General features: G+C 42.8%; 1 protein-coding gene across 2 annotated transcripts in view; it reads left to right on the top strand.

The window, feature by feature from the left end:
- Window positions 1-14,425, top strand: part of FUT10 (fucosyltransferase 10) — a 79,258-nt gene that overhangs the window by 10,905 nt on the left and 53,928 nt on the right. For both annotated transcript variants that reach the window (XM_041752602.1, XM_041752603.1), the window contains one exon: window positions 4,698-4,992. In XM_041752602.1, coding sequence (XP_041608536.1) covers window positions 4,698-4,992 — 295 coding nt within the window. The remainder of the gene's footprint in view (window positions 1-4,697; window positions 4,993-14,425) is intronic.

Genomic DNA, 14,425 nt, shown 5'->3' with positions numbered 1-14,425 from the left:
GGATTCTGGTCAGAGGTAATACTTGACTCCTTTCTTGTCTGTCTTGTGGGTGTCCACAACCTGCTTGTACAGGAGCAGCTGGAGTTCTCTACTTTCTGCAGGAAGCTTTGAGAGCTTTGATCTTACCAGACAATTACCTTGGCACTTCCTTCGGTTATGAGGAATGGCTGTGTCTGAGCTAAGAGTGTTTCTGTTGATGTCAGAAGACATTGCCAAGTTTTTGGTATGCATGTCATTTCTAAGCTCCCAGAGTATGAGGGGCAGTATGATCACTGAAGCTAAACCCTCATCTGGATCTTGATTCATTTTGCCACCAGTAGTATGGTTTGGGCTGTTTCCTTGTCCACATGGATGCATTAAATGCTTCAGTGATCAGAGTTTCAGCAGTGTTATATATATATTTTTAACACTGTACATGAGAAACTATAATGCCCATACAGTTAGAACCATTCCTCTTTCTGGTGATTTGTTGCCAAGTAGGTACGGTAAAAGAAGGATCCAATAAAAAAAAAATCATGCTAGGGCTGCTATAATAAGTGCCACAGATTGAGTGGCTTAAGCAACAGAGGTATATTTTCTCACAGTTCTGGAGGCTAAAGTCCAAGATCAAGGTGTCAGCAAGCAGAGTTGTCTCTTCTGAGGCCTCTCTCCTTGGACTTGTGGATGGATGGCTCTTTCCCTGTGTCCTCACCTGGTCTTCTCTCTGTACTTGTGTGTGTCCTAATGTCCTCTTTTGATAAGGGTATCAGTCCTATTGGATTTGGGTTTACTCTGATGACCCCATGTTAACTTAATGACCTCTTTAAAGACCCTATCACCTAGTGTAATTCAGTCTCATTCAGAGGTAGTGGGGGTTAGCACTACAACAAATGAATTTGGAGGGAATACAGTTCAGCCCAAAGCAGATCTGATAGCATAATTCCTAAATAATCTAACCCTGAAAATGTTATGCTGACCTTCAGCTAAGCTGAAGCATGGTTCCCTGGAGGAACTTGTTCATCTGAAACATTATTTTCCACTTGCGTTTGTATGTACTGTTTGCAAATTCTGTGAAAAAAAAAAATATATATCTTTAGTTTCTTAACTATTTTTTAAAATATATTTTTAATTTTTTTAAAGATTTATTTATTATTCATGATAGATGTAGAGAGAGAAAGAGAGGCACAGGCATAGGAGGAGAGAGAAGCAGGTTCCATGCCGGGAGCCCGACGTGGGACTCGATCCCGGGACTCCAGGATCACGCCCTAGGCCAAAGGCAGGCGCCAAACTGCTGAGCCACCCAGGGATCCCCTAGTTTCTTAATTTTATTTACTTTTTAGTTGCATAATATTTCATGAATACAACATGGAATATTTTAAAGCAAATCCAGGACTTTGTATTATTTACCTGGATTTACTTTAAAATGATGCTCTAACATATGGGATCTTTTGAAAGTTTAGTATATCCAAATCACTGTGATTGCACCCAACAAAATAAACAGTAATTAATCCATACCATCCATATACTAGGCCATGTTAAAATTTTCCCAGTTATCTCAAAGAGGTCTTTTGTTGGTTTGAAGCTGGAATACACAAATCCTGCACACTGCATTAAGCTGGTATGTCTCAAATTTTGTGGGGTTTTTTTGTTCTTTCTAGTATAAAAGTTTCCTCTGTCCCACCACCTTTCATTCCACGTCCTGGGCTCGTTGAAAACACTGGGTCATTTGTCCTTTTGAATTCCCCAGATTTTGGATTGGCTGATTTTATCCTCATAGTTTTGTTGAATATGTTTCTCTCTCTCACCTATTTCCTATCACCTGGTGGTGATATCTGAGGCTAAATTTTTTTTTTTAAAGCTCTTTGGCAGGAAAATATCTCTACCTAAAGCAATCCCTATTAGTTGGAAATGAATTTATACTTCACATAGTAGACCTTGATTGGAAATGTGGAGCAAAATCTGCCTTCGAAGTTTTATCCGTGGTTTTCTCAAAGTCTCTTTTTAAAGTTGTTGGTGTGGGACCCAGGAAATTTAACAAAAATTCCCTACCCCTGGACAAGCAGAGCAGGACTGACTCCATTTTGTGCTGCACCTGCCTTGTGCTGACCTGCTTATTACTTAGGGCACTGCCCCGCCCTAGTCAAAGACCAGGGCACACCCTAACGGGAAATCGGCTCAGTGATAGGCCAGTTCAAATGGATACTTTAGGGTAAAATGTAATTCAATCGGCCACCTGCATGTGGACCGACATGACTGTGCAACTTTCTGCGTATCCCATTGACCACTGGCCCCTATAAAGCTGCTACTCCCCTTAGTCTCAGGGTGCAAGTCCCTGCTCCCCTGTGTCAGGTATACTTGGACCCAAGCTCGAGCTTGTAAATAAATCCTGTGTTTGCATCGGTGTCGGCTCCTCGGTGGTTTCTCGGATTCGCAATCTCGGGCACAACAGTTGGTTGTATATTTGCAGGAGGAGGTGGAGTGAAAAGATCCAGAGTTTTTGACTATAAGTCCACTCCATTCCATCAAGCTGCTGGGGAGTAGCCACATTCTGATGTTATCACAAACATGCTGACACGGTGCCTGAGAGGCTCAGTGGTTGAGCGTCTGCCTTTGGCTCAGGTCCTGATCCTGGGGTCCTGGGAATGAGTCCCACATCAGGTTCCCTGCAGGGAGCCTGCTTCTCCCTTTGCCTGTATCTCTGCCTCTCTCTTTGTGTCTCTCAGAAATAAATAAATAAAATCTTTAAAAAAAAAAAAAAACATGCTGACAAAGCTGTTGGCAGGGGCTAGACTTAGATTTTAGTGATTGTTTTACTGTCAAAATGCTGACTTTCGTGTCATAGATGATTCATGATTTTTTAAAAGCTAATATAATTTCTTACTATTTTTGGAGTACTACTGGGCTGTCACCAGTGATTTTTAATTTTTTTTTGGCCTTGGATCCCTCAGAGAATCTAGTGAACATTATGGACCTTTGCCAGGGAGTTGCAGGCTCTATCAGTGGGCAGTGGCCCTTTTTTTGACACTGGGGCAGCAGGCGCAGAAAGAAGGTATCACCGAGGCTACTGAGAATGGGGCCTGGGGCCACACAGATGTCCTCTGTTGGCTGGGGAAGGAGTTAATATGTTAAAATGTGCCTTCTTTTCACTGCTTTCTTTGGTGCATAGTCTGGCTACTTAACGTTTCAGTTATGTATGGAATGGACCAGTTCCTACTTTTATACTGCTTTCTCTAACATATTTTTATAATGCCATATCAATATCAAACCTTAACGTTTGATGACAAGGCAGCACTGTTGGAGAACAACTGCCCCTCTATTCCTACTCTGCCCCCCTGCCCTCTAGATGCCTGTTACTGATGGCCTGGCTATCCAGTAACCCAGACCATCCCGAATAAATAAACATGGTTTTATTTATTTATTTTTTTAATAAACATGATTTTACATGGAAGGGAGCCCAGTACTCATGGTATACTTCACTTGATGCCATAGTGGAAATTATTAGAAACATAAGACCTGTGTTAAGACTCATTTAACTGTAATAAAAAGAAACCAATTGGTAATTTATAACTCATTCTCCTTAGAATGTAATCTTGAGTAATAGCCAGATAATGCCCTGACTCTCATGGGTTTCATTAAAAGATAAAACTAGAGGCACCTGGGTGGCTCAGGGCACCTGCCTCTGGCTCAGGTCATGATCCCGGGGTCCTGGGATCAAGTCCCAAAAGGGGCTCCCCACAAGGAGCCTGCTTCTCCGAACTCTGCCTATGTCTCTGCCTCTCTCTCTGTGTCTCTCATGAATAAATAAATAAAATATTTTAAAAAGACCAAACTATTTCCAGATACTATATACACCTGTGAAACAGAGAAATGTAGCTGGCATGTGTTTAGTAGAATTAGGCATCTTTCCTGGTAGATATTTTGTCCCCACACACCCTAATCTCTGGAACTTGTGGATATGTAAATTTACATGGCAAAAGAAACCTTGCAGATGGCATTAAGATAAAACACTCTGAGATGAAGAAATTATCCAGAATTATCAGTGTGGGGCTGATGTCATCATGTGAATCCTTAAAAGCTAAGAGTCTTCCCTGGCTGTGGTCAGACAGAGATTGGACCACAGAATAAGCATCAAAGAGAGACAACATTGCTGGCTTTGAGGATGCAGAAGGGGCAGGAGCCAAGAATGGTGGATGGCTCTAAGAGATAGGAAAGCAAGAAAATGGGTTCTCCAGAGCTTCCAGAGAAGAATGTAGCCCTGCTGACACCTTGCTTTTAGCCTAGTGAGACCGGGTTAGACTTACCTCCAGAACCATGCAACAATAAATGTGTTTTCTTTCTTTCTTTCTTTCTTTCTTTCTTTCTTTCTTTCTTTCTTTCTTTCTTTCTGATTTATTTATCCATTTCAGAGAGACAGCAGGGGGGTGGGGCAGAAGGAGAAAGACTCTCAGGCTGACTCCCCACTGAGCACAGAGCCCAGTGCAGGGCCCCATCCCAAGACACCAACATCACAACCTGAGTGGAAATCAGGAGTCAGATGCTCAACAGAGTGAGCCATGCAGACACCACTATAAATGTGGTATTTTCAATTGCTGATTTTGTGGAAATTTGTTATAAGAAGCAATAGAAAACTAATATGAGGCTCCAACATCAAGATGAATGGGAGACATGCAAGAGGAAATGAAACAGTCCGACTCTGTAATCCTTGTCTTTTCTCTCAGGTCGTGGTTGAACTGGGAAAATTTGAAAGGAAGAAGTTTAAAAATTCTGATTTGCGAGCTGGACATGCAAAAATGGAAGAGGAGCCTGTACATCTCTATCCACTCCCTGAGAGAGAAGCACTGATCTTGAAGCGGAAGAACCAACTGGAAACTGATAGCTATCCCATCATGCTCTGGTGGTCCCCCTTGACTGGGGAAACTGGAAGGTTAGGCCAGTGCGGAGCAGATGCGTGTTTCTTCACCATCAACCGGACCTACCTACATCATCCCATGACCAAAGCATTCCTCTTCTATGGTAAGTAGGGCTTTTGTTTTTATCCCTTTGCTTGCTGACATCATCTTCCAAAGCTAACTTATTTTTACCTCCCCAAGAAGAGATGGTGGTGTTCCCTTTGAAAACACTGTGACATGCCCAATTCTCTTTGCATTTGCTCTGTATAAGGCCTGAGCATTTAGCAGATACAATAAATTAATAAGCTTGAACAACATAGAGGTGGTTGGCTGGCTGCTTGGTAATTATGGAAGAGGAGAGATTTCCTCTCGCCTTTTCACAGTTGGATGCTGTGCTTTACTGGATTTAGTATTCAGGGAATTGGATATTGATTCTGTTGCTGATATCAATTCAGAATGTCACCTGTGATAATAGGAGATTTTGATGACCATGACAGATGAATGTTTAATAATAGGACATTAGCTAAGCACAGTGTTCTTTATTTCATTAGTCAGATTCATCAGCCAATGTTTTGCATTGGCTTTCAAGAGTAAGTTGGTATTCATCACTTCTGAGGCTGATTGTATGTCCTGCTGGGACCGAGGATGACCAAACCCAGCGAGGGGAAGTTAACAAGATGTCACAGTGGCAGGAAATACAGAGCTCCTAGGTGCTGAGTGGTGGGGGCAAGGGGGTACAGATGAGCAGACTCGACCAAATATAGCCAAAGTTGATCAGTTAGGAAGTCAATGAAAGCAAATCTGCTTCAGAGTGGTATGACTGTGTCTCTGTATTTGTGTGTATGTGTTTGTGTATGAGAGAGAGAGAGAAGGAGGGAGAGAGACTTGACACTCTTCCTTTAGAGATTGGGCTGGGATCTCTGCCTGCAACCGGTAAGAGAGTCTGGTTTCCGCTTGTTGGAGGTGAGAAGCAGCCATCACATCACTGCTGTACCCCCTTTCCAAGTGTAGCCATTGATTTTATTTTTTAATTTTTATTTTTTTGTTTATTTATTTACTGAAGTTCAATTTGCCAGCATATAGTATAACACCCAGTGCTCATCCCATCAAGTGCCCCCCTCAGTGGGGGGCACCCCATACCCCTGCCCACCTCCCATTCCACTACTCCTTGTTCTTTTCCCAGAGTTGGGAGTCTCTCATGTTCCATCACCCTCTCTGATATTTCCCACTCATTTTCTCTCCTTTCCCCTATAATCCTTTTCACTATTTTTTATATTCCCCGAATGAATGAAACCATATGATGTTTGTCCTTCTCCGATTGACTTACTTCACTCTGCATAATACCCTCCAGTTCTATCCACGTTGAAGCAAATGGTGGGTTTTCATCATTTCTAATGTAGCCATTGATTTTAATAGTGAGACATTTCTTAGACTATCTGATGCTACTCCAGGGCAAACAGGCTGTGGGGGACATGTCACCTTAGCATATGACATGGCTCACTGTGATGACAAAATGATGTAAACACTGAATACTAATCTATCCAACATGGTACAGCTTTTGAGGAAGGCTATGGGGGTCAGAAATTGAGTGGGGTGGGCAGGGATGTGGAAGGAGAGTTAAATATTTTTCTTCCACAGTAAGAATCCATATATACTGCCTAAAACTGAAAAGTCAAGAAGTAAAATCTAAGCGTATTATTTGGGAATGCTGGAGGTCTATGTGCATGTACAACATGTTAAAAGGTTTTGTTTAAAAGGCCGCCGCTGTGATATGACCACTTTGGGTAATGACCTGGCAATATCCAGTAGATGTAAATTCATACCAAATCATCCCACACTGCTAGGAAAGAAGTCTCACACATGCACATGGATTGTTTATAGTAGCGTTGTTTGTCCTAAGTAAGGTTTTTAAAATAACCTAAATGTCCAACACAAGAAAAGCAGTCAAATGAAGTGCAATATACATAAATTCAGTGTGACACTATGCAACAGTGAAAATGGGTATTCTGGAGCTATGAGCCTCCAACATTGATAGACTTCAGAAACCATATAAGAGGAAAAGCAAGTTAGAGGGATAAGACAGAAAGGTAACATATCATGTCTCCCGGAGATTCTTGACCTGCTCCATTCTAGAGTGGTTCCCTTTTTGCTGGGTACACAGGTGCTGTCCAGGCTCCCCATTGTTCTGGGGACTTCCTGTGCCTTACTCTTGTGTTGGCTTCCTTGTTTCTTTTAAAAAAAAGATTTATTTATTAGAGAGATAGAGGACACGGGGTGGGGGGTAGAAAGAGAGAGAGAGAGAATCCCCAGCAGACTCCCCACTGAGTGGGGAGCCTGACACGGGGCTTGATTTCAGGACCCCGAGACCAGGGCCTAAGCGGAAATCAAGAGTCAGACTCTTAACTGACTGAGTCACCTAGAGGCTCCACCTGTTTCTTTTTGTCTCATTTTTCCCTCTCTTGGTTTATAGTTTTGCTTCAGTGTGGTCTGAGAAAGGTCTATGGAAGATAAGTCTTCAGAGACTTTGTACGTATGATAATGTGTTCATCTTACCCTTAACCTTCACTCATGGTTTGGCTCAGCATAGAATTCTAGGTTGGAAACTCTTTTCTTTCTGAATTTGAAAGACGTTTCCCCACTGTCTCCTAGCTTCTAGTGTTATTGCTGGGGACTCCAAAGCTATTTTTATTTCCCCCGATTTGTATTCTGCTCCCGTCTCCCTGCTCTGGAAAAATATAGAATATTCTTTTTCATCAGTTTGGAAATTTGGTGATAGGTGCTTTGGTGTCAGCCTATTTCCTTTTATTGAGGTGGGTACTGAAATATTAGGTTGTTAGGAAGCCTATGTATGAAGCAGTATTTAGCTTAGTGACGTTTCCAGAACTCACAGATCTTCAGGTTCATGTACTTAATTTTATCAGCACACCAAGACTCGATTCTTCTCTCAGGGATGGACTTACCTCTAACCAAATTCCCAGAAGACTGATGCGTTCAACTGGAATTCTTCTGGTTTGAGTTTTATATCTCTGGGTTTGTTACTCTCCAGCTCCTGAAACCATCGGTGACTCTCATTAAGAGCTAAATATGTGCCATTTTTATTACCCTGGCACTTAGGACTCTCTGATCTGAACCCAACCTGTCTTCTAAACTTAACCACTGTGATTCTATCAACAAAATCTTATGTTCAAAAATCAAACCGCAATAGTCACCATTTTAGGCAGAAGCCACAAATGCACTAATAAGTGCCACTGTTTATTCAGTTTCTGAGTCCTACATTGTCCTTTTTATATTTGTCCTGTCAAATAATCTACAGAATACCTACCATGTGTTTGGCAACATGCATGAATAATGTGTCTAATATCAGACAGATTATTATCTTAAGACAAAGACATTACCTTACCGTAATGCAATTCTAAATGGCATCTATACCATGAGAAATGCCAGTAAATCTTGTGGGATTTCAAAGAAGGGAGAGAGAACATATGATTGGAGGAGTCAGGAAAGGCTTTGTAAGACCTCCTTCATAAAACAGGAGAAATCTGAAATGTTGAGAGATAATGGAATTGGACTGTGCTTAGATTGGAAGACATTTCAGGATGAGGGACAGCATGAATGTGGGCAAAGAAGTAGAAAGTTATGGGTGATATCTGAGGTATGGCAAAGCTATAGCATAGTTCTGGGTAAGAGAGAGATGGAGATCGAATGATATATTGGGACCAGAACATGGAGAACCTTGATTGTTGGGACCAGAACATGGAGAACCTTGACTGTTGGCTTAAGATTTTGTATCGAGTTGGAGAATGGCATCAGGAAGCCCCCAAGGGTTGAATGGCCTTTTATTTTTTTTATTTTTTTAAAGATTTTTATTTATTTATTCATGAGAGACACACAGAGAGGGAGCGAAGCAGAGACACAGGCAGAGAGAGAAGCAGGCTCCATGCAAGGAGTCCGACATGGGATTTGATCCTGGGACTCCAGGATCACGCCCCGGGCCACAGGCAGGCGCTAAACCACTGAGCCACCCAGGGATCCCTTGAATGGCCTTTTAAACATCAACTCAGATATAACAGCTGTGAGCCATTCTGGATTCCCTTCCATCAGATGCAGCCTCCACTGTGTGCCAGGCACAATGCCAGTCATGAGGAATAAAGAAGATAAATATGATAACTATGGCATTTTTTTAAAGATTTTGTTTATTTATTCATGAGAGACACAGAGAGAGGCAGAGACATAGGCAACGGGAGAAGCAGACCCCAAGGAGCAGAGAAGCCTGATGCGAGGCTCGATCCCATGACCCTGAGATCATGACCTGAGCTGAAGACAGATGCTTAACCGACTGAACCACCCAGATGCCCCTTGGTTTTGCTCTGTATTATCTTCTCTTCCTTCATGGAGTGTAAAGTTCTTGATGCTAGGGGAGCATCAGTCCATTTTTATACATCCACCCCTTATATCTAGCACCTTCTATGTGACAGGTGCTCAGGAAGTATTCATAAAGACCTCAAGTTAGAAAGGATGTGGGAGTCTAACCTTCTCTTCATCAAGGTTGACAAGACTGAAACTCTGGAAAGTGAGAGACACAAAGGAAACAAGCTAAATCAAAAGAAGACAGCACCCCTTTCTGTCTGAGGGCTCCAAGTTCTAATTAAGTAGGTCAGTTCCAACTAACTGCACATGGGATTCTGCTGTGGCAGGATTGGAAAAAAAAAAAAAAAGGCAGGGAAAATGATTCAGGTGTCGAAAGCTGACCTAATTCAGTGAAATGGAAACTCGGAGGATTATATAACCTTGAAGCTATTGTAAACCAGAGTATTTTTGAGTTTGCTTATTTCCTTTGTAGCCTACTTTCTCGTTTTCTTCCTAGATATGAGTCATTTGCTTAATACGAACACAGTGAAGACTGTGTCTGGTTTGAGCCATTTGAGAAATGCGAGGCTTCAGCTTCATTAACAGTTCTCTGAAACAAAAATATAGCAGGCACAAGCGAATAAAGTAGTTTTTTTTTAAGCCAAAAGTCCATGGGTCAGGACGCCTGGGTGGCTCCGTGATTGAGCATCTACCTTCGGCTCAGGGCATGATCCCGGGGTCCTGGGATCCTGGGGATCCTGGTCTCTGCCCCTCTCTCTCTGTGTCTCTCATGAATAAATCAATAAAATCTTTTTTAAAAGTCCATGGGTCACAGAAGTTTTAGACACTGTCACTGTTGTGATTTCATACAAAACTCTGTGTTTTTAGATCGTTGTCCAGAAAGATGTCTCTCCTGGAGGAGGGGTTGGAGTCACCCTTGACGAAAATGGGCTTAGGCAAAGCAGGCAACTATTTATGTTTTAGGTGAGCTTCTAAATAGAAGTTTTAGTAAGCATAGGCACATGTGGAGAGAAAGGAAATAAGGAGGCTCCTGAAATATTTCACCTCCTGAGGAATATGGGGATGAGCACACCTTGCTGAAGTCTGGAGGTTCTAAAGAGGAAGGACATCATGTTGGCCCTCCTCAGGATGCCTGCAGTCCACCCTCTGGGGTTGAGTGTGGACTGTGTGCCGGGGGCTCTAGTACCTCCACCCTAGGTACAGGCCCCTTGCTCTCCCTATTACTTTCTTGATTGCGATCTCATTGCCTTCTCACAACAGCCTCGTAGGTGGGAATTCTATCTATTTTTGATGAAGAGGGAAGTAAAGCATGGAGTGAAGAGGCTTGTCTTCGGTTACCTGTGTGGGTGGTGAGGAATCAAAACTTTCTCCTAACAGAAAAGCATGAGATAATATAGTCCACATTCTCTCTCCAACCTCGGAGAAGACTTAGAGTAAAGGAATCATCAGAAATGGGTTGCATCATTTCGGAAGACTTCTTTAAGATCCAGTGTTACAAGGTAGGTCTTTAGCCAAGTTGGATGTGGAGAGCCCCAGACGGGGAAGTATCATGAGCAAGGCAATGGAAATCAGCATTCTAGCTCACTCTGTGCCCAGCACATTAACGAAGAAGGTGTTCTGGTATCGAAAAGGCCTCCTGGGGCCCCGGGTGGCTCAGTGGTTGAGTATCTGCCTTTGGCTCAGGTCGTGATCCTGGGGTCCTGGGATCAAGTCCTGGGAGCCTGCTTCTCCCTCTGTGTATGTCTCTGCCTCTCTGTGTCTCTCATGAGTAAATAAATAATTTTTTTTAGAAAATAAAAAAAAAAAAAAGAAAAAGTAAAGGCCTCCTGAGTGAGAAATGGAGATGGCTTCTATTATAAGCCATCTACAGCTTACTAGGTCTCAGAGTGTTGTAATGAAATACATTTAGGATGAATGCTAGCAAACATAGTAGACGCTTTCTTTGTTTCAAAGGGCACTTTTGGATTTCTCGGTATCTCAGTGTGATGACCCCTAATTAAAAAGAGAGGGATGTAGGAGTGGCAGCCCAGCTCGGTGGGTAGGGCCTTTGAATTGGTCCTCTGGTGCAATCCTTGTTCCTTGATGTCTACTCATTTTTTTCAGTTCACCAAGTGTTAATCAGGCTATAATGAAGAGCGATCTAAAGAGGATACTCATGCTTATACCGAAAAGCCAGTTTATTACTGTATATCTTCACAGTCATAGGAGTATTGCTGTTCATTTTTCAGGGTTTCTCCACCCAGTGATCAAGTTAGCCAGAAAATGATGAGAATCTAAGGTTGCTTGGTGAGCTTAGAATTACAGGAAACATTTGAATGGTCTTGAGGGACAAGGGAGATAGCCTGATTGGCTTCCTCGGTCCCTAACAGAGTGTAGTAACGATTATTGCCATTTTCAGTGCCCACTCTGCCAGGCACCAGATACTCTCTGTGTGTTCTCTTATTTAAAATCACTACACTGTGCAGTAGCCTAGGCATTATTACCATTTTAGACACGAGGAAACAGGCTCAGAGAATGTGACATGCCTAAGATCACACAGATGGAAAGTGCCTAGTCGTGTACTCAAACCTGAATATTTGATTGTGCAACTCCTACTCTGTTTATTAATCTTTCGCTACACCGTCTACACCAGAGGCTGTGAGTGTGCATGCCTGATCCAGCATCTTTCTCCTCTGGGAATGCTAGATCATCAGTGAACTCTGTTACCAGTCACCTCTTCATCTCCCAGGTTTCATGCAAAAGTTTACTCTTTTGTTTATTCATTCCCTGTGAGACATTTTGTTCGTTCATTCATTCATTCATTGATTCATGGCCTTCATGATGACCAAGCATGAGCTCTGGAATGAGAGCAACACACCTGTTTTTCTCACTGTCCTTTAAAACGGTACTTAGGGAGTTAATTTTTTCTTTCTTTTTTTTTAATATTTTATTTATTTATTAATGAAAGACACACACACACACACACACACACACACAGAGAGAGAGAGAGAGAGAGAGAGAGAGAGAGAGAGAGAGGCAGAGGGAGAAGCAGGCTCCATGCAGGGAGCCCGACGCAGGAATCGATCCTGGAACTCCAGGATCACGCCCTAGGCCAAAGGCAGGTGCTAAACCGCTGAGCCACCCAGGGATCCCAATTTTTTCTTTCTTTTAAAAAATACTTTATTTAAATTCAGTTTGCCAACATACAGTATAGCACCCAGTGCTCACCCCATCAAGTGCCCTCCTCAGTGCCTGTCACCCGGTTACCTCATCCCTCACCCATCTCCCCTTCTGCAACCCTCTGTTTGTTTCCCAGAGTTAGGAGTCTCTCATGGTTTGTCTCCCTCTCTAATTTTTCAGGGAGTTAATTTTCACCATCCCCTGACTGGGAACTCTGACAGATTCTCCAGCCTTTGTGCTCCCTCATAAGACATGGACAGTTTTAGGTTACAAGTGCAGTTTCAAACTTAAGTCAGTGGCATGTTCAGTCCTGGGTAGACTATCTGAACTCTGAATTCGCCTAGTGTGACATTTGTTGTGTTCTCTAGCTTGGAACTCTTTTCATGCCTTGAGCCCACTGCCCTGAGAAAGGCTCTTGTGTTCTTTCTGCTCTTTATTTGCTCCATCACTGGCTGCTTTTTGGAACCTGGTGGAGTTGCAGTGAGGAGAGGAGAGAATTAGGGAGATAGGACATTTCTTACTTGGCTGTGTGTGGCTTCATATCTTCTGAACCAGGCAGATGGTTAGAGCTGGTGTCCTTGAGTGAGTCGGGTGGGAGATAAAGAACACTTTTTCTATTCTGGGGCATTTTCATGGCATTTGGAGTGTGCCTGTTGGACTTTTACAGTTTCCCTTCTCAGGAAGCTGAGTCTCTACTCTGCGTAGTCAGCTTCCCAGATCCTGGCAGAATAACTCCAGCTTCTTTTTGCTGAGGCCTCTTTGTTCCTTGTAGGGCTCCAGGAGGAGGATCCGAGGCTCCCTGCCTGCTTCCCATGTGTGTCAAGGAAAGTGCTTACCAGCCTCTTGACTTGACTAGCTTTGGGTTCATGGGCAGGTCACATCCTCTCATCCTCTAGATTTTCCTAGTGAGATGGGTTGGGGGAGCCCAATCATAGCCCACAGTCCTCCTGCGCCTCCGCAGGCATGAAGTCTTCTGTCTCTGTCTCTCAGGTACAAAATCATATTGCATATTTCAGAGTTCTCCAGATAGCCCTGGAGAAGCAGGGGGTTCAGAGCATGGCACAAGTGCTCACCATGGGGACGCTTCAATAATGTCCCCGCAGGCACTTCTCTCTCATCCCTTTCTGTATTCTTGACCTTGTCATGAAATCCAAAAATCATAAAACGAGTTCTCCTTCATTCCAGGCATAAATTCAGCGAGTGAGGGCAAGTATGGGTTCTGTTTCATAATGACTTTGAATCTTGGTATGTGTCCTGTCGGTTCTATCCCAACAGTAAGCTGTACAGGGTTTCTGCAGAGTGGCACCATTTGCCAGGCCCCTTGCCATGCGCTGGAGAAGCATGGAAAACAAACAAGTTTGGTCTCACATGATTCTATCACAGTTGATGGGCTGACAGCCTCAATAGATTTCCTCACATGGCTATCCCCACTTCATGAGACACATCCATGAACCATGCTCCGGGCTAGAGAGTTCTGCTGATCTCATCCACCACCTGTTCGTTCTTACTAATTTTTGTCTCTGGTGGTTGATCTTCTCTTGGGCCTTGTGCATTGAATTAGTGGGTAATTGTTTTTATTTTTATTTTTTTGGAAGATTTTATTTATTTATTCATTAGAGACACACAGAGGGAGAGAGGCAGAGACATAGGCAGAGGGAGAAGCAGATTCCATGCAGGGAGCCCGATTGGGACTCGATCCTGGGACTCCAGGATTACACCCTGAGCCAAAGGCAGATGCAGACGCTCAACCGCTGAGCCACCCAGGCATCCCAGTAATTGTTTTTAATAGCATCCCAGATTAAGACTTATGTAGGAGATGGGAAAGAAATTGAACTTAGTTGGACTTAATTGTGTGGGCAGTAATGAGGTTGAACATGAAAAGAAGCTCATAATAACTAGGTGATTGTATGTTATATACAATATATGTACATATGTATATGTGTTTATATCTGTCTGTCTACATATATATATCTTTGCTGTAATAAAACTTCTCATTTTTTTAAAGATTTTATTTATTTTGAGAAAGAGAG

This window comes from Vulpes lagopus, chromosome 4 (assembly GCF_018345385.1).
Source record: "Vulpes lagopus strain Blue_001 chromosome 4, ASM1834538v1, whole genome shotgun sequence".
Lineage (NCBI taxonomy): Eukaryota > Metazoa > Chordata > Mammalia > Carnivora > Canidae > Vulpes > Vulpes lagopus.
The sequence above is the reverse complement of the archived record's forward strand: the minus strand, read 5'-3'. Positions and strand labels throughout refer to the sequence as shown.